Genomic DNA, 27,734 nt, shown 5'->3' with positions numbered 1-27,734 from the left:
TCACTACTTTTGTGCAAACAGTTAAATTTTTACTTTTGTGCAAGCAGTTTAATTTTTTTTCCTAATGGCCGGCCTGGACCGGCCGGGAATGAACCGGCCATTCGGGAGTTGTCCCGCTTTTCCCAATGGCCAGCACGTCCCTGGAAGAGTCTCCTACACTCTGGTAGAGGTGGAGGCATCTAGACAAGGAGCTCCTGGTCCCACATCCTCTCTCTCCTCCTCCCCCTCCGAGAGTCCCAGTTCGGGAACCGCTGTTTCATTACAACAACAGCAAGGGAAAAAGAAAGAAAGCCACCTCTTCTTTTTCGTGACGGGGTTCAACGCCGCCCGTACAGCCTCGTGGAACACCTCCTTGACGCCCTCCTGCGTCAGGGCGGAGCACTCCATGTACTTGACCGCGCCTATCTGCTTGGCCAGGGCGTCGCCCTCCTGCTGGCTGGTGGGCGCCTTGTTATGCTCCTTCAGCTTCTTCACTGTGTTTTCATCGTCCCGCAGGTCCATCTGGGTGCCAACCAGCAGGATGGGCACACCGGGGCAGTGGCGGGACACCTCCGGGTGCCACCTGTCCCGGACGCTGGCGAGGGAGTCGGGGCTGCCGATGGAGAAGCAGATGATGAAGACGTCGGTCTGAGGGTAGGAGAGCGGGCGCAGGTGGTCATAGTCCTCCATGCCCGTCGTGTCCCACAGGCCGAGGGTGACCGGGCGGCCGTCCACCAACACATTGGAGGCGTAGTTGTCGAACATGGGGATGTAATCCTCTGGGAAGGCGTTGGTGGTGTAGGAGATGAGCAGGCAGGTCTTACCCACCACCTTGTCGCCCACCAACACACACTTCATGGTCTTCATCCTGCCTTCTACCAATATGTGCTGCAGCACCAAGGAATACAACAAAGAACAATGAGTAAAACTGTTACTATATATAGTATCACTACAAAGAGCAATAAGGACATTTGTAAAATATACCTGTTTATTATTCAAAGACAGGTGAATACATCCCACAGATTACACACACCCAAAGTGAATTTGAAAACATGACCAACAACAGAAAAACTCCATTCCTAATGGGAGAAATACAACAATGTGCGAACACAGCAGCAAGATTTGCGAACTGTTGTGACAAAAGAAGGCTAGGACTACGAGAGAGAGCGTTATTAATTCATTAATTCACATTTAATCATTTTTCAACTCTAGAATATCTACTGTTTAAAAGGGGAAAACACAGAAAGATATTTCCATTAAGCTTACCTTATCGAGGAATTCACTTCATCAAAGTCACCCCCTGCGTCTTGTGTGACTCAGGACGTTGAATGGAGTTGTTTTTATAGCCTATACATCCACACTGCAGTGTCATCAGCGCATCATAGCTGGGGGCGGAGTCAATCGTGGTTATCTGAGACCATGGTTGTCACCTGGTAAGAGACACACGATTACATGTTCTATTGACGTGATCAATGAAACTAATCACAATCTATCTATAAATGCGAGAAGTCTCTGCGTGTCTGTCTGTCTGTCTGTCTGTCTGTGTGTGTGTCTGTAATCCGCGTATCTCGAGAACCGTTCGTCCCACCGGCTTCAGATTCGGCACGCGCGTTCCCCGCCGCGGCACGGAGTGCAGTGCCGGGTCTCAACCCGACCCGATGCGCGGTTTTCCCGAACCGGCGCGAAACGTTCGGAATCTCCTTATGCGGGGTTGATTGTTGACATCAGGCTGTTCCGGAGGAAATCGGCGCTGACTCATTGTGACATCACTGCAGTGCTGGGCCTTGCCTCGACCTGACAGATATCGCAAGCACTGGGCATAAAAGGGACACAGACAGATCTCCATATATGGGCATATGGCATATCTCCGTATTACAGATATCGCAAGCACTGGGCATAAAAGGGACACAGACAGATCTCCATATATGGGCATATGGCATATCTCCGTATATGGGCATAAAAGGGACACAGGCAGATATATGGGCATAAAAGGGACACAGACTGAGATCTCCATATATGGGCATATGGCATCACTGCAGTGCCGGGCCTTGCCTCGACCCGACAGATATCTCCGTATATGGGCATAAAAGGGACACAGGCAGATATATGGGCATAAAAGGGACACAGACTGAGATCTCCATATATGGGCATATGGGCAGATACAGAGATCTCCCTATATGGGCATATATAGACAAATATCTCCGTATATGGGCATAAAAGGGACACAGACTGATACAGAGATATATAGACAGATATCTCCGTATATGGGCATAAAAGGGACACAGACTGATACAGAGATCTCCATATATGGGCATATGGGCAGATACAGAGATCTCCCTATATGGGCATATATAGACAGATATCTCCGTATATGGGCATAAAAGGGACACAGACTGATACAGAGATCTCCATATATGGGCATATGGGCATAGAATGGACGCAGATAGAGTATATGGGCAAGTATATGGGCAACCTATAACTCCATAGTTTCTCCTTATGCGGGGTTGATTGTTGACATCAGGCTGTTCCGGAGGAAATCGGCGCTGACTCATTGTGACATCACTGCAGTGCTGGGCCTCTACCCGACCCGACGCGCGGTTTTCCCTAACCGGCGCGAAACGTTCGGAATCTCCTTATGCAGGGCTGATTGTTGACATCAGGCTGTTCCGGAGGAAATCGGCGCAAGCGCTGACTCATTGTGACATCACATCATAAAAGGCTCTGACATCACGTACACCACATGAGTCAACAAAAATGCCATGGTTACGTATTAAATGTCATCAGTATGACATGTTTTGATGTTCCTATGGGCATAAATGGACACAAGCAAACATATGGTCAAAACAGGTCTTATGACAACAGGTATAATGGGGTTTGCATTAAAGGGTAGGGCATTCACAGAGATCTCCATATACTGTATGGGCATAAAATGGACGCCCATATGTGGAGCTGATGTCTGACATCAGCTCCACATCTGAGTTTTCCGGAACCGGCACTGTGTCTGCAGAGATCTCCATATATGGGCATAAGTGGACACAGGCAAACAGACAGATAACTCCATATATGGGCATAAATGGACACAGGCAGACAGATGGTCAAAACGGGTCCAATGAAAACAGGTATAATGGGGTTTGCATTAAAGGGCGGGGCATTCATTCCCTATTTACATTTTTCCGAGTTGGCCAGGTCGCCGACTAGACGCTGGGCCGCCCGAAGGGCGGCCCAGCTTCTAGTATATTAAAAAAGCCATTCATTCATCAATGATGTTTATGGAACATGTTTTAGTGAATTCCAAGGAGGATACAGCAGACAGGATGAGGACCCCATAGTTTGGAAGTGTATTATTTATCATGCAGTGTGTAAATCCTGCGTGATATATTCTCGCCAATAAACGCTAGGGCAAGTGAACGATTGCCTTCCAGATGTCCTTCTGATGGATTGTTTTCTTGGCTCTCAATGTTGCCATCGTCCCAAAAAATCACTCTGAACGTGATTCAAAAGGGGGAAATCTCGCTCTTTCGAACGACCGTTAGTTCGACAAAGGAGCGTCGGGAGGGTTAGCGACTCACCCCACGGAGGTTAGGGTAAGGGTTGGGTTTGGGTGTCGAACAGATGACATGTCGATTGTGCATGAATGTACGCTGTAATAACTCTATGGGGAAGAGCTTTTATTTCCCCCCCAGGCTAAAACCGGAAGTGACGTTTATGGGCGTTCCTTTCTATCTCCGTGTGTATGTATCTATCGTGACAGAAAATAGCCGTGCTATACAAGCTTGTGAGCTTGTAAATCCTCCATTTTGTGCGCATTTTGTCCGTATGACGGACGAAGTATACTACGCAATCACTCGCTCCGTTTGTTGAAAGACCACATGACCTTCTGTCTCATGAAGTTAATTGTTGTATTTCTCCCAGTAAATATGGAATTAGTACCTACTATTAGTTTGCATTTAAAGGTATATTCAGTGATTGTATTTCATTCAAATAAAAATATAATTGGTACATTTTCCATTCATTCTCCTCACTAGAATGTGTGCTGACCATATAAGGACTTCCACCATGGCCCGTGTTACGAGCATAGCTAGATTTGGTTTTCAGAGGTGGCCAGCCAGTCCTCGACCAATCATGGTAGAGTATGTTAGTTATGTTATGATGTTTAGTTATGATGGTCAAAATGAAAGTTTTGAGAACCACAGTCGCTCTGAATTAAGAACGCCTGCTAAATGCCTAGATTGTAAACTACTGAACTCATAAAATGCCACAGTCTCGTAGTAAATCAGTATCATACATATCCTGAAGCTAAAGACGTAGGCCTACCGATATTCAGTGATTGGGTCTAATGATCAAAACAAGAACATTATAATGGTGTAAAAAATCTATAAAAAAACTAAACATTTCCACGCTGTAAGGCCAGTAAGGGACAAGATGACCCCCGGCCACTTTCATTATCACTGAATACACCTTTAAGTTAAAGTATCAATAACAAAATGAACATAAGTAAATACAAGTAGAACTGATACAAGTAGAAATCCGGAATTCTATTCAATTGAATAAAACTACAAAATTATTGGTTGCAAAATTTAGTAACAAAAGTAAAATAACTCAGTTTTCCGGAACCGGCACTGTGTCTGCAGAGATCTCCATATATGGGCATAAGTGGACACAGGCAAACAGACAGATAACTCCATATATGGGCATAAATGGACACAGGCAGACAGATGGTCAAAACGGGTCCAATGAAAACAGGTATAATGGGGTTTGCATTAAAGGGCGGGGCATTCATTCCCTATTTACATTTTTCCGAGTTGGCCAGGTCGCCGACTAGACGCTGGGCCGCCCGAAGGGCGGCCCAGCTTCTAGTATATTAAAAAAGCCATTCATTCATCAATGATGTTTATGGAACATGTTTTAGTGAATTCCAAGGAGGATACAGCAGACAGGATGAGGACCCCATAGTTTGGAAGTGTATTATTTATCATGCAGTGTGTAAATCCTGCGTGATATATTCTCGCCAATAAACGCTAGGGCAAGTGAACGATTGCCTTCCAGATGTCCTTCTGATGGATTGTTTTCTTGGCTCTCAATGTTGCCATCGTCCCAAAAAATCACTCTGAACGTGATTCAAAAGGGGGAAATCTCGCTCTTTCGAACGACCGTTAGTTCGACAAAGGAGCGTCGGGAGGGTTAGCGACTCACCCCACGGAGGTTAGGGTAAGGGTTGGGTTTGGGTGTCGAACAGATGACATGTCGATTGTGCATGAATGTACGCTGTAATAACTCTATGGGGAAGAGCTTTTATTTCCCCCCCAGGCTAAAACCGGAAGTGACGTTTATGGGCGTTCCTTTCTATCTCCGTGTGTATGTATCTATCGTGACAGAAAATAGCCGTGCTATACAAGCTTGTGAGCTTGTAAATCCTCCATTTTGTGCGCATTTTGTCCGTATGACGGACGAAGTATACTACGCAATCACTCGCTCCGTTTGTTGAAAGACCACATGACCTTCTGTCTCATGAAGTTAATTGTTGTATTTCTCCCAGTAAATATGGAATTAGTACCTACTATTAGTTTGCATTTAAAGGTATATTCAGTGATTGTATTTCATTCAAATAAAAATATAATTGGTACATTTTCCATTCATTCTCCTCACTAGAATGTGTGCTGACCATATAAGGACTTCCACCATGGCCCGTGTTACGAGCATAGCTAGATTTGGTTTTCAGAGGTGGCCAGCCAGTCCTCGACCAATCATGGTAGAGTATGTTAGTTATGTTATGATGTTTAGTTATGATGGTCAAAATGAAAGTTTTGAGAACCACAGTCGCTCTGAATTAAGAACGCCTGCTAAATGCCTAGATTGTAAACTACTGAACTCATAAAATGCCACAGTCTCGTAGTAAATCAGTATCATACATATCCTGAAGCTAAAGACGTAGGCCTACCGATATTCAGTGATTGGGTCTAATGATCAAAACAAGAACATTATAATGGTGTAAAAAATCTATAAAAAAACTAAACATTTCCACGCTGTAAGGCCAGTAAGGGACAAGATGACCCCCGGCCACTTTCATTATCACTGAATACACCTTTAAGTTAAAGTATCAATAACAAAATGAACATAAGTAAATACAAGTAGAACTGATACAAGTAGAAATCCGGAATTCTATTCAATTGAATAAAACTACAAAATTATTGGTTGCAAAATTTAGTAACAAAAGTAAAATAACTCATTATGAATAAAGTTGCATTTCACGTTTTCAAATGATTGATTTGAAAATAGCAGATCAAGCATGCACCACATTGTGAGCTTGTAGCTCTGCTATTTTCACTCGTTGATTCACTCGTACAACATAATGTGTTTTACTTGAAAAAAAAATGCTTCTCGGGTCAAATATTAATATGCGAATTAAAATGTGATTAATTGCGATTAATTAATTACAAAGCTGTAATTAATTTGATTAATTATTTTAGTCGCATCCCAGCCCTAGTAAATACATTACCAGAGAGTGACATATCTCAAGCACCCTACAGGGAACATTAAGGTTTTATTGACATCATTATTTAATGCAATCTTCTGATCTTTGTCTGACTGTATTAAAAGCCCATCAAAAGGTTGATTAGGTCAGCACTGATCAACACCTTGAGTGTTTTTGGTTGGATCTCACATTAACATACCACTCTCTCCTTTTAACTGTTTATTCACACACACACACACACACACACACACACACACACACACACACACACACACACACACACACACACACACACACACACACACACACAATTCAATTCAATTCAATAATTCAAATGAGCTTTATTGACATGAGAAAACATGTTTACATTGCCAAAGCATGTGTCAAAAATTAAATAAAAACAGTTGAAAAGGGGGATCATAACAGATATACAGGAGGGGGTGCCTCATTGTGCTAACAGACAGGCGCGGTTCTACACGGAAGCTTTTGGTGCTTAAGCACCACTATTTTCCGGACTAGCACCCTTAGTTTCTGGATCGGGGCTAGCAAAATCCTCTGCAGAAAAGAACGCACCGAACTGTCTTTTGACACCAGCGCTACTGCCATCTTAGCCTTAATGAGACATCTCTGATAAACCTCGCATAGACCAGACTTACTCGTGTCTCTGATTGGCTCTCACGGCTCTTTGCCGTTGTCCCATTGGCCAAAAAGAAAAAGCAGACAACATTTCTTGACTCCGGAACTCTTTGGGAGTTTCCGCCCCGCCCCCCTTTCAGAGGCTATAGTGTGTGTTTACTTTCGCTTTGACAATGCACGTTTATCTTTCTGGATATGAGAAAAAGAAAAAGAAAAAGCGTCAAACGGGACTGCGGCAACAGCGAACAGGTAAATAAACATTCTTGCACTGTCAGTTGTAACTTGTGTTGTGATATGGAGCCACTTTGCTGCTTTAGTGGCGATAAGGGCTGTTTGAGTTCATGTTTGAGTTGCGTTAGCCAGCTGCCTTGCGTGTCACGGATAGACACTTGTACTGCTGCTGTTTGTGTTTTGTAATCTCTCCTCTCCTACCTCGCTGTCTGTCGCTGACAGTCGCTACAGTCTTCAGTGCAAGGGCTTTGAGTGTTAGCCTGGAACTCCTTCCTATGGGGAATCGTTAAACACTTGTGTTTTTGGTTCTGTTTGTTGTTGCTAACTTGCTGCTGTGGCCTGTGGGTTCTTGACTTGTTGTGTGGTGTGTGCAGTGGTAGCCTATAAAGTAACCAAGTACATTTACTTAAGTACTGTAGGCTACTTAAGTACAACTTGAGTTATGTGTTGCTGCTTTTACTTCTACTCCACTACATCTCAGATCTAAATATTGTACTTTTATTCATTTGAAAACCTTAGTAACTTTACTATTCATTATGATGATATTTTTATCATTATGATATTATAAATCATACATAAACCCCTTTAGCCCTATTTATGTTTTTGGGGGGCAGAGGATTTAGTGCTATATGTACATTTACAAATTATAGCCTAGGACCACTGCAACATGTTTGTGTGTGGGCTTTTCATCAATCCTTTTCCAAAAACTGGTTTTGGAATCTAATTATTCTGGATGATGAGTACACTTGACTGCTGCTGCAGCTTGCCTAACTCTTTCTTGATGTCAAAAGTTGTCTGCTGAGACAAATGTTACTTAAGCCATCAGTTGTTTTGCTTAACCTAAGGGGTGGGTGGGGACTGGGAGACTGCTGGTGAATAGGGCAAAATGACTGCAAAACTTAAAAAATAAATTAATAAAACTGCGGTCAAATTTCGTGCACTGCACGTGGAGCGGCAAAAGCTCCCTTTAGCACCCCCTGCTGCTCAGAGCTAGATCCGCGCCTGCTAACAGAGCTATGTCACATTGTGTAATTGTATATACCGGTATACAGGGTATAAAGCTTTTGGTACAAATAGCAGTATTGTTTTTCTTCAATACCCCCGAAAACGTTAATATTAAGTCCATATGGATATATATACAGTATAAAGTATAAAATAAATAAAATTTCCATATTCATTATGGGCCTTCCCAGATGATGCCCTGTTAGGCCCTGTTAGGGTTTATAGATGGCCTGTTATGGTACCCCCTTATACTCATATATGGGGATCCCCAGGCATAGGATGAACTTTTTTCATTGACACACTAAAAGCAGGCTCTGGTCCCGTCCCACATCAAATCAAGTAATGCAGTGCCACTTCCGGCCCACGGCACAATTTTGACTGGCCCACCAGCTTAATGTCCTCACAGTTGCGCATCCAACCATGCAGCTTTAAACTGAGCAGATTGGACCTTGCGTTCCAGAGATAATGGCCAAAACGTCTTGAAATCTACGTTTTTTTTTCTCTCTCTCTCTCTCTCTTTTTTACCAGTGGCTCTGCCTCTGCCCGACTAATTAGCATACCCAAAATGTTATTGTAGGCCTAATGCAAATGAAGAGACGTACTGTAGCTCTACTTAACAACTGCATTATTAGCCATTTGGTAGCTAAACAGTCTGGGTAATCTATTTTAAGTAGATTGTTTGATTTGATTTGATTTTCCTTAGATATCACTTTTCACAAGTTTATTTTCTGTAAAAAGTTTTGTGTTGAATGTGGCAACGTCATAAATAACATTGTGAAGCAATTGAAAGAGAGATGTGCTCAGCTATCTTTAATGTTATCCCACTCGATAGCAGGCAGACAGATATCAAATAGCAGACAAATGTACATTAGTTTGTTTTGGTGTTTTTGTGGAATATGCTAATTTCACAGAATTATTAAAAAGAGAGAACATTTTGCAAATTACTTTGATTACAAATTTTGTCATTGACAGAATATAAATGGAATTCCAAGTCATAAAATAAGTAATGTCATGTTATCAACTGGCCTGCGGCCCCTTGTCATTTTTGTAATGTGGCCCACCGGTTCAGAAGTTTGAGTATCCCTGAAGTAATGGATTACAATGCACAAGATGCAGCACTTACTGGTAAACAAACATAGCCCCCAAAATAATGGAAATTCACTTCCCAAAATTCAAATATGATTTGAACCACAGGGCAACCACACTTGCATTTTAACAAATTGCACATTTTCTAGTTGGGCCTCGTATTGGGTCTTAAATGGTATATGGTGGATTTTTCCAAGTGCTTTTATCCAAAGCGCATTTACATAGATTGTGCATTACATTCACCCATTCACACACACGCATTCACACAACGATGGCAGAGGAAACCATGCAAGACATCAACCTGCTCGTCAGGAGAAACTAGTTTTTATATTTACAGTTTAGACATTTATCAGACACTCTTATCTATAATGACTTACAAAGTGTAAGATCAGAGTAAATGGGATGAATCATAGTCAACAAATGACAGTAGCTAAATGATCACATGAATAGAGCAACAAAGTCATGACGTGACTTGCTCATCCCCCGGTTCCACGGAAGTTATTTCCATATGGAGAATCTTAAAACCGTCTTAAATAAGCATTGTGGTCCAAAAATAAACAAACGGTCTCCGCGATATTGTCAGGGAGGGATCTGTATGGTTTATGAGAGTCAATCACTCATATTTGATACAGTCTGTTTCTGGTGAAAATGTAACTAATTGGGCGACAGTAACATTAGTGTTTTCTCACCATCAGTTGATTCTTCATATCCATATGAGTCAAACCGCTGAGATCATTTGTTTATGTTTGGAACACAGTTCGCGATATGAAAAAAAGTCTATGGCAATACAGAATGGGGGGAAGAAAACCACGAACCAGGTATGATGGTTTCGTTACGTCAAACTTCACTGCTCTGTAGAGTGGGCGGCGCACCCTCCGCAAGTCAGAGTCCGGGAACCGTTGGTTCATTATTACAACAGCACACACTTCTTGGTCTTCTTTTTCTTGACGGCCCGCACGGCCCACGCAGCCGACGCGGCCCGCACAGCCTCAGCAAACATCTCCCTGACGCCCTCCTGCGTCAGGGCGGAGCACTCCATGTACTTGACCGCGCCTATCTTCTTGGCCAGGGCGTTGCCCTCCTGGTGGCTGGTGGGTGCCAGGCTCTTCTCCTTCAGCCTCTTCACCGTCTCGGCGTCGTGTCGCAGGTCCCTCTGGGTGCCCACCAGCAGGAAGGGCACGCCGGGGCAGTGGAGGGTCACCTCCGGGTGCCACTTGTCCCGGATGCTGGCAAGGGACTCTGGGCTGATGACAGAGAAGCAGATGATGAAGACGTTGGTCACGGGGTAGGAGAGCGGGCGCAGGCGGTCGTAGTCTTCCGGGCCCGCCGTGTCCCACAGGCTGAGGATGACCGTGCGGCCGTCCACGATTATCTGGGCGCTGTAGTTGTCGAACACGGTGGGAATGTACTCGACTAGGAAGGTGTTGGTGGTATAGGAGAGGATAAGGGTGGTCTTACCCACTGCACCGTCGCCCACCAACACACACTTCATGGTCTTCATCCTGCCTTCAAGGACCTAGGAAAGCACCTAGGAAAACAACAAGAACAATGAGTAAAACGTACCTGTTTCTATACAAAGTACAATAAGGAAATGAGTATTTGTTATGTCCATGAATTAAATACCAAGGACTTCCAACGTGAAAAAAGGCCGTAAAAGGTCTTATTTGGGGTGTTTAACTGTACTTGCACTGTACTACATTTCTATTGCATTTACTCTACTTGTAATGTTCTCCATTTTTGTCTAAAAAAATAATCAATCAATCAATTAAAAAAAAAGTACTATATGCCTGTTTATTATACAAAGAACAATGGGTGAATACTTCCCACGGATTCCACACACTCAAAGTGAATTTGAAAACGTGACCAACGACAAAAAAACTCCCACACTACAAGATTTGTGAACTGTTGTGATAAAGAAGGCTAGAGAATGGAATACAACCACCCTAAGGACTACAAACCATTGAGTGACCTCTAGTCCTGATGCAAAATGTGACTTAGCTCTGTTTACACAATGCTGTACCCCCTCCAACTGTAGCTATTATGTCCCCCTTTTTCAACTATTTTTTATTACATATTGACACTTGCTCTGGCAAATGTATGTTTTCTCATGCCAATAAATCTGTTTTGAATTAAACTTGAATTGAATACAATATACTAGTTACACATTATGGCTGTCGGGTGGTCCAAAACACCCGACAACCTACTTTTCAGGAAATGGAATAAAGAATCTGTGTCCTTTTGGATCAAGTGTAGTTATTGATTAGTCACAAGTGCTTTTCAATATCTTGAATTAAATGAAATTTTAACTTTCAGAATTATTCTAAAATAGCAACAAACTAAAAAGAATAGCTACTTTTATGCAACAACACTGTGTCTTCCAAACTGTGATGTGCCAATAGTTGATTCAGATAGAACTACAACGTCTAAGTTAATTCAAATAACCATCATTTTCACATTTCCTAATGACAGTTCTCTTCATAAACACAATAACAAAATGTTAGACAATCTTTCACCCACTACTTTGGTTAACAAACCAACAAGATTTAGGTTATGTTTAGCAGATAAGAGCTAACTACCACTATTTAGTTGATTGACGTGCATTATGATTTAATATAGGCCTAATCCAAGATAATTTGCTTCTTGATCGACAAATAATCGAAGCATATCGATGGATTCCAAAACTGAGAAAGACAACTACTGGTGTCAACTACTTTGCAATGTTGTTTTACTCAATGATAGTCACAAGCCACTAGGCGTTCCCTCACTAGCAAACGGTGCTAGCATCAAGCTAAAGAACTAGGCTTAGTGTGGTGGCTAACAAGCTAACTAAGTTAGCAAACAAGTTGAAAGTTACTTTGCAAACTCAATTTCAGTCATTTCTGTTCTTGTACATAAAACACACTCGCAGTTCAGCTGATTAATTGCATACTACATCATTCTGAATACGTAGTTTGCTCTAACAAGCGGACTTTTTAAGCTCTTCATAACTTACCGCCACTTATCTTTGGAGCTAAGTGGCTTACAGAGGATCTTAGGGAGGATTGCCCGATGGTCAATAACAATAAACAGAATGGGTGCATGTATGGTATTGTGACGCCTCAAAGGCCCTAAAACAAGGCTCCAAACAGCCCAAAACAAACTAATTAGGGTCCTGCTTAAAGGACAACTCCACCCTAAATCACTTCTAAGCTAATTTTCCTACTTATATTGATCCAGAATTACTGTCCATGGAGTCAATTAGGCAGAAATTCCCATACAGAACCCAGCAGCCCTGATAGCATAGAGTGGAGCCTATAAGCCTATCGCTTTTTCATAATGTGTTGCGGTCAAAAGTGTGTTTATAATCTTATCAATCTCTTATTAGTTGTCATTAAACACGCATCCATGCCATCGTTGTCCCACCCAAGCCGCCAACACTATGCTAAACAGATGTTATGCTCTTATGTGTTTTGCCAAGTCCCGGAAAACAGTCACTTTGATTTGCAGATTGGCAGAATACTCACCACAAAAAACATGTTACTGTATGTGGTGGCTGTGATGGGACAACCAATGCATTGATGTGTTTTTAATGACAACTATTAACACAATAATGAAAAATAAAACCACTTTTGACCTCAACAAATAGTGCAAAAGCGATAGGCTTATAGGCTCCACTCTAAGCTATGAGAGCTGCTGGGTTCTGCTGGGGAAACTGGACAACAGGACAATTTCTGCCTAATAAATAACAAGGGTTTCTAACTATTTAATTAATAACACTTTTGTTATTATATATTTATAAAACGTAATTTTGGCTTACCTTTTTACGATTGTGTTCTTTAAGCCAGAACTCAGAGATGGATCCCAGTGTTGGGTAGTGTTCTCTGAAGGAAATAAACAGAAGAGAAAAAAAAAGAAAAAAAAAACACAGAAGAGAGAGTGTTATTCATTAATTAATTTACATTTAATCACTTTTTATTTCAAATATTATTATAAGCATTTCCGTGTTTTAAAAAAGATCAGTTTCCTGTAACAGTCTACAACTCTACAATATCTAGGGGAAAACATAGAAAGATATTTCGATTAAGCTTACCTAATCGAGGAATTCACTTCAGCAAAGTCACCTCCTGCGTCTTGTGTGACTCAGGACGTTGAATGTAGTTGTTTTTATAGCCACATACATCCACACTGCAGTGTCATCAGCGCGTCATAGCTGGGGGCGGAGTCAAGCGTGGTTATCTGAGACCATGGTTGTCTGATTTAATCACCTGGTAAGAGACACACGATTACATGTTCTATTGACATGATCAATTAAACTAATCACAATATATATATATTTAAAAAAAAGCCATTCATTCCTCAATGATGTTTATGGAATTCCAAGGAGGCTACAGCAGACAGGATGAGGACACCATATTTTGGAAGTGTATTATTTATCATGCAGGGATTTACACACAGCACATGCAGGTAAACCCTAGCCTATCCACTGAACTGTACTGTCATGAAACCGTACATTTTCCTATGCAACCTTCTAATACATTATTCAATCAATCAATCAATCAATCAATCAATCAATCAATCAATCAATATTCAAGCTATTCCGGTACTTGAAACCACACTTAAAGGAGGGGGAGCAGGAATCTTTCTTTATCTAAATAATGACGCATATCTCTCAAAGATCCCCTAAGGATGTCCAAATACATTTTAAATAAATAAATACACAAAAGACATATATAGGCACATTTAAAGTTATAATCAGTGCCTCCCTCTACACCCTGTACTTCCTTCGACTTCGGGACCACGCCTCTTCCGTGACGTTCTGTTCCGTCACAGCGGCGGCTCGTTTCAGTCAGTGAGACAGGCAGACAGACAGGCAGACAGACAGTCACCCCCCTCCCCTCTGCCTGTTTCTGCAGGACTCTCCAGTCTGCACTGAGAGAGTGAACAATTAGTGAAATAATTGTTTAATGTTCTGATTATGTGTACTTTAGCCTACTTCAGTTGTAGCAGAGACACACTGCAGACTGTTTGATTGCGTGACTGTTTGTGTTCGCGCCGCGGCTCGCTGCACGCACGGACATGTCCACATCACCGCATGTGTAAAGTAACTATAAGTATATTTACTCAAGTACTGTACTCAAGTAGTCTACAATGTTGAGGTATTTGTACTTGGATAGTTCCAATTTCCAATACTTTCACTTCTACTACACTACATATATCTCTGAGGCAAATACTGTAGTTACACCATTAAAATAATTTGAAAGCTTTAGTTACTACATAAATACATTATAATATTATAAAACATATATTAACTACCTATTTTATACCTTGGCTGTTTTAAACTAGCCGATCTGCAAGCTCACAATTGTGAGCTTGTAGATTGGCCACTGCGCGTTGCGTCCTAGGCGACTATCCATGCGAGAATGATATGAGAGTACTTTTACTTGAGTAAAATATGAGTATCTTTTCCACCATTGCGAGCTCGCACGGCCCACGGCCCCGTCACTCGCGTTTGTGAAGGACCAGATAATAACTACTTTAGCCCTATGTTATACCTTGGCTGTTTGAAACTAGCCGATCTGCAAGCTCACAATTGTGAGCTTGTAGATTGGCCACTGCACGTTGCGTCCTGGCGACTGTCTATGCGCGCGAGAATGACATGAGAGTACTTTTACTAAAGGAGTAGTTCACCACTTTTCAACCTGTCTTCATATAATAGGTCCTCACTAATGTTCATGATAAAATATCACCATTTTTTTCTACTCAGTCCATGTCTCCTAGGAGAGCTGTGGGAAGTTCAGAATCCATCGTCTTGTGACATCATCATTTTCCAAAAGAAAAATTAATCAATATTTTTGAAAAAAAATATTTAGATTTTTATTATCGCGAGAACAATGGCTTCCACTTTAATATTGCAACTTTTCAGGAATAGAAAGCCTGCAGTTTCTATAAGCTGGATTGGCAATCGATGATGTCACAAGACGATGGGTTTCTAACCTGCCCACAGCCCTCCTCTGAGAAAAAAACAATAAAAAAAAAAGAAAAGCTATTTTTGAGTGAGGACCAATTATATGAACATAGGTTGAAAAGTGGTGGAGTGCCCCCTTAAGTAAAATATGAGTATCTTTTCCAGTCCATTGCGAGCTCGTCACGTGGCTCGCACGGCCCACGGCCCCGTCACTCGCGTTTGTGAAGGACCTTTTAATAACTAATTCCAGTGGAATACATGTGTCTACCTTCTTTTGGGTGAGTTAATCCAATGTCGTGTCATTGGTCCAGATGTAGAGAACACATGAATGGAGAGCCAGGGGGAAAAACGGGAGGAGAGAAAAAAAGAAAAAAAAAACATCCACAGTCAAACACCGAGGCAACTCCAGCATTTGGCCGAAACAAGCGCCCATCTCGGCTTGGTGTTTCTCAGTGCCTCGCTAGAGAACCGGGGTCGCGAAGAGACACGCCCCCCAGGCTAGTAAAATAGGTGCATCCTTCACTATATAATGGATACGGAAAAAACGGCTTATTGATTCTTTATAAAAAATTGCAAGTGTATAGCATTCACGTTGTTGTTCATGTCAATTAAGAAAGTTTTTATACTTTATTAAAGTCATTTAACTCAATAGCTGCCGGGCGCCGCTAGGTGCCGCTAGAGTGCCAGCCATTCTCCCGTAGGCATTCACTATCACATCCGGGTCGCCAGCCTGAACTGGCTTGGCTTTTCACTCGAATGAGTGCTATGCTAGCGAGCCGGAGGAAGTTAGCTATCAGTTAGCAATCGACTATATAATTTTTTAGAAGAGCGATCTAAAGTTATTCAGCCGCCAAAATAACTTGTCTGCTGGCCTCGGAACACAATCCGGAGAAAATCCGCTGTAAAGATGTGTTTTTCTATTGGAGTGGGCGGCGTGCTGCGGCCTTTTCTTCCCATTACGGGCCGTGTAAACAGAATCGCGGCCTTGTGCTAGGATGCTAAATTAGACCGGGGCTTCGTTGATGCCTCCGATTATTTAATTAATTTTACTAAAGGAACCGAATAATGTCGGTTCTTGTAATCCTTAATACGTCTTGCTGAAACAGCGTTTTTTTGGGGGGGCTCTAAACTTTTTTCTAAACCATTTTCAATGGAATAAATCATCGGGACAAGTAGAATGGCTCATTGGGAAGCGGTGGAGGAGCCAGGACCACCCACGTCGCTACTAGCAGCTCAGGGTAAGCGAAATAGATTAAAAAATTAGTATTGGAATGGAAAAAAGAACCGAGATTATTCGGTTTTCGCACAGAAAGAGTTAACATGCACTCATCTTCCAGAAAACAAATTCACTGTCCTTTCACATTTTTTTTTCACATGTTATGGCCCTGTAAGGACATCTAAGTGCAAAAAAACACCACATACACAACAACAAAATAAACCACTTTACAAAAAATAAATAAAAAATAAGATAAAGAGGCTTTTTTGTTTGATGATTATGTCTGAGATACTTTTAGTTTGAACAAAAATACAAATAAAATGGACAAAACAATAGGTGAGTTAAGTGGGCATGTTATCCTTTTTAATAGATAAGAGGCCCACCTTTTTTCAAATACATTTTCCTTACCATTAATTGTATAAGTCACCTTCTCCATAGAGTACATGTCCTCCAGTTTTTCCAACCATTTATCCACCCTGGGAGGTTCCAAACTTTTCCAGAACCTTGATATTTGTTTGAGTGCTGTAATTCTCATAATCCAAAAGAGATATAGATCTCTGCTCTGCAGGCTTTTGGGACGTGTTCCCAGGAGTATATTATAATTTATTTGTTCTATTATTTGTGTAACTCTTGACCAGAAAGTTTGTATTTTGGGGCATGTGAGAAATATATGGGTATGATCCGCATTGCTCTCTCCACATTCTCTCCAGCAGCTAGAGTTTGAATGATACTTAGAGAATTAATTAAGAAAGTTAAGAGTTCACTTTATTAGAAAGAGTGTAAAATACTGTAATTTCCAAGGCATTTTCCCATTATTTTCAATGGGATCACGTGATGTTGCTCTGCGCCCATACGTCATGATTTTGCTCGGCCATTCCCAAGCTTGTGGAGGAGGAGTTTTGAAAAAGTAGGATATTGGAATCTCCGTCTGAATACAACTCTGAAAACAGGCAAGACAACTATATGGTTGCATTGGCAAATATTTTCACAACTACCTAACAATTAAATTGGGACAAAGTAGATGTTATTCTGCTACCCTGTCTTTAACTAAGAATAATCAGTTGAATATTTGAGACGTGACGCTAAAGATTTCTACACAGAGAGGGGAAGTCCTTTGATGTTGTATTTTAAATGTAAATACATTACCAGAGAGTGACATATCTCAAGCACCCTACATGGAACATTAGGGTTTTATTGACATCATTATTTAATGCAATCTTCTGATATTTGTCCGACTGTATTAAAAGCCCATCAAAAGGTTGGTCAGCACTGATCAACACTTTGAGTGTTTGTAGTTAGATCTCACATTAACATAACATTCTCCTTTTGACTGTTTATTTGCACGCACACACGCACACACGCACGCACGCACGCACGCACGCACGCACACACGCACGCACGCACACACGCACGCACGCTCGCACGCACATTGGCGGCCTTAACTATGTTTCACCCGTTTCTTTTTTTTTGTTTTACTCGCATCCCAGTCTAGGGGCCCCATGCTGCAAGAATCATCCCAGTCTAGGGGCCCCATGCTGCAAGAATCATCCCAGTCTAGGGGCCCCATGCTGCAAGAATCATCCCAGTCTAGGGGCCCCATGCTGCAAGAATCATCCCAGTCTAGGGGTCCCATGCTGCAAGAATCAAATAAAAAATATCCAGCCTAGCCTCTAACCACTAGTTGGCAGCAGCTAATAATCACTGGTGTTTGTTTTAACCTGGCTGTAGCTGTTGTGTTGTTGTTGTTTTGCTGCCGGTCGGTGGATGAATAGTGCACATGACTGACTGGCAGACCGCGTGTGAGACTAGCCTGGGCGTGCCTGGATACTACTGATGATCACAAAATGAAACGCATACATCCTAGTGGTGCTGCAAAGCGTAGAATAATAGAAAATAGAGCAAAACAAATAAAACTCCTCCCAAAGGTTACCTCTTCCTTCGGTCCAGCTGCTCCAGCATCAACTAAAAAAACAGCTGCCGACGACTGCTGCCGCCGGTGAGTCCGGTCCGTCACAGAATGTCCATCATGACAATGAATCTGATGATAGCGCCAGCCAACAAATGATGCAGTCGGACTCTGTGCCTACTACAAATAGCCAAAGCCAAACTTCTATCATGGCTATAATTGACGATGATGACACAGACAGTGCAGATAGGCCTACTGCTACTGGAGCTAAAAAAAAGGAAATGAGATCCCTACTGCAGAAACAGATTGCGATAATGAGTCAGATTCTGAGTCTGACGATGAACCCGATTGCGGTTATGATGATGATGACATTGCCATTCAAAATGAGAGTGAGACAGGTGAGGAAGACGAAAACCAGGAAGACAGGGACAGGGAGAAAGTCCCAGCTTTCACAGAGACCGACCCGGCACTATGGCCTATGCATATTACCAGTGACCAACGGGTCGATATTGTTAGGAGAGGTCCCGTCCAGTTAGAAAACATCCACACACAGGAAAAAATTTAGCTGTCAGAGGAACCATCACATGTTCCACTTCCAATGTCATATACCTGTTGACTTGCCCTTGTGGTCTTGCATATGTGGGCCAAACTAGCAGAGACCTGAAGACCCGTATAAGGGAACGCCGATCTAACATCAGAACAAAAAATCCTAAAAGTCCAGTTGCACAGCATTTCAATAAGATGGGACACTCTGTTGCCCAACTGAGGTATGTGGGTATAGAGAGGGTCATACTTCCCCAAAGAGGAGGAGATATACACAACCTCCTCAATAGACGTGAGGCCTTTTGGATTTATACCCTGCGTACCCTACAGCCTGATGGTCTAAACGAGGATTATGAACTGTCAGCCTTCCTTTGAAACCCACAGAAGGACACCTTATTGTCTTTATGCATTGTATGTTTTCTCTTGTTTGCAGTAATGGCCATACTGTCCCATCATCGGACGACCCTATGGACACCTCCAACACACATTATGGATTGTCACCCTCTATTGTCCTTTGAACTAAGCCCTAAGTACACAACTGATTTTAATCTTTAATAATTAAAATGTTGTAAAACTTGTAACTTTTAAAAAAATACTTAAAAAAAATGGAAAATGCTGTTCTAAAAATATCCCAAAAATATAATGTGGTGGTTTCCATGGTATCTTTTCTATATATTTTTGTATTCACTATATGGTAACTTGAAAACTATTATGGTCATGTGATGTGTCATGTGACTCACTATCCTATAAAAGGAAGACAGTGACTGAATGATTTCCACCTGATGAAGGCCAGCTGATGGCCGAAACGTCGTCTAACTCTATGTTTTAATAAACACGGTTACACCCTGCCTTTCCGACGCCCTGCCACTCCGACCATTGACTTCTATGGGTCGAAATGGCGGGGTGCTCCCTCTTTTCTATGCACATCGCCTTTACGACCCTATAACGTCTCGGTTCAGAAATACCGCCATTTCGAATAAACCTGTCGGAAAGGCAGGGTGTCCCCGTTTTGCTATAGACATCACCACTCCGACCCTAGGAAAGCCCTTTATACGCGCGGCCGCTGCTTCTAAGCGAACGATTCAACTGTGCGTATAGCGGCAGTTCATAGGGGTGGAAGAAGAAAAAAAAAGGAATGAGTTTATGTGCGCATCTCCCCCATCTCTCTCTCTTTCTTTCTTTCTTTCTTTCTTTCTTTCTTTCTTTCTTTCTCTCTCTCCCTCTCTTTCTCTCTCTCTCTTTCTCTTTCTCTTTCTCTCTCTCTCTCTCTCTCTCTCTCGCTCTCGCTCTCGCTCTCGCTCTCTCTCAACGCAATCTTGTAACGGGCTAGTATTATTTCTGTACTTCAAGCTTGATGGTTTGATGGAGGGACAATTAAAACATTTATATACACTGAACCGAGGTGGCGCCGACACCCAGGCAGCCCGGGGGTCCCCGGGCCCCGCGGACCACCGCCTGTCCCCCCGCCGTTCAGTGGGCACCTGGGCCAGCCTGCCTCCAGGACCACGGACAGCAACGACGTCATTCCCCATTAATGATTGAATAATATCCTACAGAACAGATGAAATCACGTAGCTGTAATGTAGGCTATATTGCTGGCTTAATTTTTAATCATTAGGAGCAATAAATATAGTCTATACGCCTACTTGATTCAACAATAAATAGGCTCAAGAAAGTTGCCAAATTACAATGGGTCACTGTGACATGCTTATTTAATCAAATCTAATCAATAGTATGCCTTTGGGTAGCTCACCAGATCTGCAAACTCGCAAGCATGCATGTTGTGTAGTCTGTAGACACACCTCATTGTGAGCTTGTAGATCGGCAATTTTTCGCAGTTTGGCTGGGGTCTGGACTCTGTCTTGTTATCAAATGATATCGTCGGCCCAAAACTGATGGACATGAATATACAGTATAGCTACTGACAAGGCGCACAGTTGTGCACGACGCTGTCTGTCTGTCGCGCTGTTGCATTAGGCCTACGGTATATCATTATCATCATCACATAAACAATCCATATTTGCGCGCCTGACGGCCCATAGGCCTATAAGATAGCCTATATAGGCTCCAATCGCTCCATGTAAGTGCATTAAACGAACAAAACGGCTTAAATACTTCTAAAATGGACAATTTCTTATATCCCTTTACCCCAGTCCCCTTAATTTATCTGATGAAGGATATAGGATATTTTGCTGGTGTTTTCGTTATTCGTAGGCTATTTATGATCGCAAGCCAAGAAGACAATTAAGGTGGCGTTTCCAAAACGTTTCTGGACACACACGCACGCACGCACACACACGCACACGCACACATTTGCGCTCTTAAGTTAATATGTAGGCCTATTGCTGCAACCAAATCGCCCCTCGGGGACAAACGAATATACATGTAGGCGGCAGCCTATTTGAACTTGAACTTTATGCATGCACACATGGCTGCAGTGGATCGATCGCTCTCTCACTCTCTCTCTTTCTGTCATTTGTTTCTTTTCCTAAATAAATAAGCAGCAGCAGTTAAGGCTGCATGGCGCTGCAACTAAATGATCAGCTCGCTTTTGGCTGTATCCTCTATATGAACCTCTCCCTCTCTCGATGAGTCATTACTGGTATAGTCTGGTAACTGTCGTTTCCATTTTCCATTCTGTGTAGAGCAATGGTTGTATGCCAGGGACCACCAGGCTCTAAAAGTGATTCTCAAACGTTTTCATTTCTAGCCTAGGACCCCCAGGTTAACATGCATGAGTCCATCCTTCCTTCCATCCATCGAGAGAGAGAGAGAGAGAGAGAGAGAGAGAGAGAGAGAGAGAGAGAGAGAGAGAGAGAGAGAGAGAGAGAGAGAACCTCGGCAAGCGCTGGCCGTCTGTCGCGCTGCCTGCCTGCCTGCCTGTCTGTCTGTCGCGCGCGCTCTGGATGGATAGATAAATACCGAGGGGGGGGCAAGCGCAGCTGTGATGGACGGACAGACAGACGGACGGACGGACGGACGGACGCGTCGCGCTCCAGACAGACAGACGCGTCGCGCTCCGTGCCAGCTATACCGTCAATTAATTTTACGCTTACAGTTAACGGGTGGGTCCATTTGGTTTCATTTTAGTTACAGATATAAGGTGGTCCACAACTCTTTAGCTGGGGACCACCTGGGATCCCCTCAAGGACCACTGGTTGAAAAGCAGCCATAAAGAAATGTGTCCTCCGCTTAAGGCTGTATGATACAGTAACAGTCCATTTGATGCCATTAATCCCTATACCCGTTTAATTAATTAATTGCATATTAAATAGGCCTAAGCAAAATAGGCAGTAAAGCACTGGTGCAAAATGCATGTCTGATTGAATAAAGCAAATAGCCTACTCCAAGAAAAGGACAATGCGTTACTGTTGGCCAGCTCAATAACAGACCTACCCAGGGAGTGTGTGTGTGTGTGTGGTAGGCTTCTGTGGTTGGTACAGTAGGTCAAAGACGCACAGGAAAGTAGCCTATAGACAGGAGGGTCCAGTTCAGTCCCCACACGCACCTTTCTCTATCTCCTCTGAATCAGAGGAGATATAGAGCACGACGCTATAGCCTCTTATTAATCAGAGGCTCTGATTAATAAGAGCCTATAGCATCGTGCGAAGGTGCGCCTTGTCAGTAGCCTATATATATTCCATGTCCTTCAGTTTTTGGCCGACGATTGATACAGACCCCGTGCAGCCAGAACCCGCGGAGGGTCGGGATTGGTCGCCAAATAGCGAAAAATAGACGATCTACAAGCACACAATGCTTGCCGAGTTTGCAGATCTTTCGGTGAGCGACGCAAAGCCATAGCCTATATAAAGCTTTGATAAGATTTGATTTAATAAGTCATGTCACAGTGACCCATTGTAATTTTGCAACTTTCTTGAGCCTATTTATTGTTAAATCAAGTAGGCATATAGGCCTATAGACTATATTTATTGCTCCTAATAATTAACAAATTAAGCCAATATAGCCTACATTACAGTATACGTGATTTCATCTGTTCTGTAGGATATTATTCTCAATCATTAATGGAGAATGGCGCGTCGTTGCTGTCCGTGGCTCCAGTAGGGCGTAGGGGGCTGCCCGGGGCTCCGGTGGGCCTGGCAGGCTGGCCCAGGTGCCCACTGAACGGTGGGGTGACAGGCGGTGGTCCGCGGGGCCCGGGGACCCCCGAAGGAACTCCGGGGCTGCCTGGGTGTTGGCGCCGCCTCGGTGGACGCACAAAGCCTTATTGCTCGGTCAATTCTCAAGGGATTTTTCTAATTTTAAGTACTGTATCTGTGAAGTGTCTGTATTCATTCAATGTATATAAATCATGTTTTAATTGTCTGGAGAGAGAGAAGAGGGAGAGAGAGAGTATGAGAGCAGGAATTAGTCATTAGTAGCCTATTACGCATGCACGGACAAAACCTGCGCCATAATAATAAGTGTAATAATAATTATAATAATAGCAATAATAAAGAGAGAGATGGAGAGAGAGATGGAGAGAGAGATTTAGAGAGAGACTGTGGGATCCGTGGAGGTCGCTCGCACACCCCAGGTCGAAGTGTGTGTGTGTGGTGGGGGGGGGGGGGGTCGGAATGGGGGGGGTTGAAGTGGGGGGGTGGGGCACGGTCGAAATGGGGGGGGGTCGAAGTGGGAGGGGGTCGAAGTGGGGGGGTGGGGCGCGGTCGAAATGGGGAGGGGTCGAAGTGGGGGGGGGGGGGTCGATTTGGGGGGGGGGGTCGAAATGGGGGGGGGGTCGAAATGGAAATCTGTCCCCAATAAACACTGTGGAGCATTCAGCTGTTGTGCGGACCTCTATTCTTTTTAACTTCCCGTCCAGTTAGAAGACATGATGATGATGATGGTGGTGGTGGTGATAAAAGCAAACCACGCCGTCGTTTTACCAAGGACAGATATTATATGCATATGCAAAATGGCGAAAGAATTCGCAGGTCATGGTTAGTGTACTCACAATCATCTGATTCAGTATTCTGTTTCTGCTGTACTGTATTTGGCGTGCGAAGTCATAGTCTCACATGCGGAGGTTTTAGAACCTGCGAGAGACACACTCTCACTCTCAAGGAACACAAGAAGTCAAATGCGCACCATTCCAATATGGATAGCTGGCGCTCCCTCGAAGCGCGCCTGAGGACGCACAGCTCAATTGACAGCACTTACCAAGAATTGCAAATGTTGGAAAAGGCACACTGGAATAGTGTAATGAAGAGGTTAATTGCTGTAGTAATGTTCCTTGGTGAAAGAAACCTTGCTTTCCGCGGCCATAATTCCAATCTACATGAGCCAAGTAACGGAAACTTTCTAATCCAACTGGAGCTGATGGCTCAGTTTGACCCAGTGATGAGTGAACATATCAGACGAGCAGAGAACGAAGAGATCGCTGACCACTACTTGGGGAAAACAATACAAAATGAGTTAATCTCTCTCAGACCAGACACTGAAAGTCATAACAGAGAGCTTATCCTCTCCTATACCACCAACACCTTCCTAGTCGAGTACATTCCCACCGTGTTCGACAACTACAGCGCCTAGATTATCGTGGACGGCCGCACGGTCATCCTCGGCCTGTGGGACACGGCGGGCCCGGAAGACTACGACCGCTGGCGCCCGCTCTCCTACCCCGTGACCAACATCTTCATCATCTGCTTCTCCATCACCAGCCCAGAGTCCCTCGACAACGTCCGGGACAAGTGGCACCCGGAGGTGTCCTACCACTGCCCCGAGGTGCCTATCTTGCTGGTGGGCACCCAGAGGGACCTGCAGGACAACGTCGAGACGGTGAAGAACCTGGCAGTCAAAATGTTTCTAGTTTTCAGAGGGCTTTTCAAGACTTTGTGTTTTATGGTGCAACAAGTTTAAAATGTCCATAACTTCTTCAAATATGTTCCAATTTCAACAAATGATACGATATGATGATCATATAAAAGCTTAGATTCTGTGCTTGGATATTCTGCACAACAATGAAAAATGACCAATGCATACATAAGGCACAAAGCACCAGACTCGGTCACATTTTGTCAAAACTCGGGAGAGATTGACTAGCCGTTTCAACTACAAGATTTAAGCCTGCTGTGTGCTGATTTTCAAACATGTCAGATATTTTCTAAACCGTCGGGAGGGTTGTAAAAAGCCTATTAACATAATCGCCTGCCATTCCACAATACGCAAGAAAAACTGCGCATCATGAGCGATTTTGGGCTGTTTAATTGTCGAGGTCATACATTCCTGAAATCCCACAACATTGTGCACAAACTCGGTTATTCTGTGGAGGCCTTAAGCCAATACTTTGATGACCAGCTGTTCCCTATGGAGACACATTGGCTTAGGAATGCGAGCCATGAATTCATGTCTCCATGGGATGAGTAATCGATCGGAAAAAAGTGGAAAAAAGTCATTTTGGAGGTGAACTATCCCTTTAAATGTAATTTAGATAGCACATTATGTAGACTGATGCCAGTTCATTGTTGATCCACTTTCTTTTTGGATTTATTACATGTTTTGTTCGTTCTGTCAATCTTTTTGTGAAGTAAAGAGACAAGAGATCTTTGGAGTCAAGCGAATTGCTTCTTGGGCTTTCTGGAAATTGGAACATACACTTATCTCATATAATGATGTACATACAGCAGACTGGAAGCTACTCTAGCATACAAGTTATAAAGGTTCATAAAAGGCTTATTGTTGCTTTCAGGCAGAAGCCTCTTATCTGTTTACATTTATGACTAACAAAATATTCAATATTCAATCTCCATATTTCAGATTAACTTCAGCTGAATTCCCTACTTTGTTACAGTGTCACTCAAAAGGAAAATAGCCGATTTATAAGCTCACAACACGTCGCCTTGTGACATGGTGTGAACTTGTAGATCAGCTATGTCTTGGTCTTTTTTCTTTTTTTTACTATTTTGAGATGCTTTTAAAACAACAATAAAACGAAACGGTTTTGGACACGTTTTGCAACAATAAGTTAAATTATTATTTACAGACACAAGTTACTTGAGGACAAAAGGGGATCAAGATTGATTGATTGATTGATTATTTTATTAGCAGCTCTCAGAGGAAAAGTACAGTACAGTTCAGGTACAATGTCTACTAATAGGATTTAGACCACAAGAAAGCACTATGGATTGTTTACACTGGGGTCCTTTGTACTCAATTCATAGAGAAACAACATAGAGACAACAACAACATAGTGACAACAAGTGATACCAACTAAACTAGTTTTGTATTTGGCAAGCTGTGTAGCTTCAAGTTGGCCTAGGGCAGTTGTGTTTTCCATTCAGGTAAAACAGCTATTCAAGTCTTAGAGAACATTGTTGTGATGCCATGCATATGCATTAGGGTGGGTCTTACAAATTAGGAGTCTATTTCATGTGGGTTTTTTTTAATGGAGAATTGAAATCTAGTCTGAACCAGACTAACTATACTTTAAAAAGGGTCAAACACTGGCTACAATAACCTCTATTCAATAAATGTAGTTTTGTTTAGCAGATCTACAAGCTCATGCCACATTGTGAGCTTTTAGATTTGTTCTATCGTCATTACTTCTTACATGTGTTTCCTTCCCTCTGATTGAACAAGTCAAGATAAGATACAATACGGTGTTCATGCTATTATTCAGAAGTACAAATGAAACATGGAGAGGTAGCTTGTAGATCTGCCATTTTCAAAATGTCTTGGAAATATTTTTGAAACATTTTAACAACACAAATCTTGAATGATTTGGCAAAAAATAAATAAACTAGAAAAAGTGCTCCTCAGAGCACAGGTCTCCGCCAGGTCAAGTAGGATATTTATACAACTTTGAAACTTTCAAACAGAAAAACATACAATGGCTACACAATAGCGTGTGTTAGTTATATAACTATTCTATGTATTTCAGGGGTTTGGGACTTCAAAAACTGCTGCACAGCCGGAGGAGGTGTCCCTCATTTAAATTTCTGAAAGATGGTCTAGGTTAATTAATGCAGTGCATTGAGAAACCGAGGGGGGTTGGGCAGACCCAGACAACCCCCCCTGGCTGGACCCACCCTATCCTGACCACACCATGACAATGACAACCACTGGCCTAGAAGGTCTTTTCTCCACTTCCACACAGGACCAGACCCTCTAAGGTCTTTCTTCTACCACTCCACAGGACCAGACCAGAACCATCTTATAAGAGAAGGTGCACAGAAAGGTAAGCATTTAATCCTTTACACTTTTTCATCATTGTAAAAAAAAAAAGAAAAGATTCTGCACAATTTGCATGCGCTGATCACTGGACCCAATGTGGCACTACTTCACACTTCCTTATCTGCAGTGGTGTAAACTACTAACTAAGTAACTACATTTACTCAGGCACTGTACTTAAGTACAATATTTTAGGTAGTTTTACTTTAGTGGGGTGTTTCCATTTTTCAGTACTTCACTCCACTACATTTCAGAGGCAAATGTTGTACTTTTACTCCATTATGATTATTTGAAAACTTTAACTTACTACTTTACTTTACTTTTACTTTACTTACTTTGAAGGTTTTGATTATTATTAGAAAACATACATTAACCACTTCAGCCCTATATACATTTCGGTCATTTGAAAATAGCAGATCTACAAGCTCACTCAGAGTTGCATTGTGAGTATTTTTTTTACTTTGTATATTCTGCGCAATGAGTGGGTTCTATACTTTTGAGACTTGAAGTACTTTTTGATACCAATAGTTTTGTACTTTTACAAGTACATTTT

General features: G+C 42.6%; 2 protein-coding genes across 2 annotated transcripts in view; one reads left to right on the top strand and one right to left on the bottom strand.

The window, feature by feature from the left end:
* Positions 1 to 153: 153 nt before the first annotated feature.
* On the bottom strand, positions 154 to 10,907 carry LOC308288937 (uncharacterized protein; the record flags this gene model as incomplete). The annotated part of the gene is made up of 2 exons (XM_080730411.1): positions 154 to 867; positions 10,329 to 10,907. The coding sequence occupies 2 exons, from the start codon at positions 10,905 to 10,907 to the stop codon at positions 154 to 156; spliced, it is 1,293 nt and encodes a 430-aa protein (XP_080586537.1).
* A 7,879-nt stretch (positions 10,908 to 18,786) lies between these two features.
* LOC308288936 (transient receptor potential cation channel subfamily M member 5-like) overlaps positions 18,787 to 27,734 on the top strand; it is a gene marked incomplete at both ends in the record, with an annotated part of 39,387 nt that continues 30,439 nt past the window's right edge. The window contains 2 exons of the mRNA XM_080730410.1: positions 18,787 to 18,870; positions 24,545 to 24,790. Coding sequence (XP_080586536.1) covers positions 18,787 to 18,870; positions 24,545 to 24,790 — 330 coding nt within the window. The remainder of the gene's footprint in view (positions 18,871 to 24,544; positions 24,791 to 27,734) is intronic.

The sequence above is a fragment of the Nannobrachium achirus genome (genome assembly GCF_963921795.1).
Source record: "Nannobrachium achirus genome assembly, chromosome: 7".
NCBI classification, from domain to species: Eukaryota; Metazoa; Chordata; class Actinopteri; order Myctophiformes; family Myctophidae; genus Nannobrachium; species Nannobrachium achirus.
The sequence above is the reverse complement of the archived record's forward strand: the minus strand, read 5'-3'. Positions and strand labels throughout refer to the sequence as shown.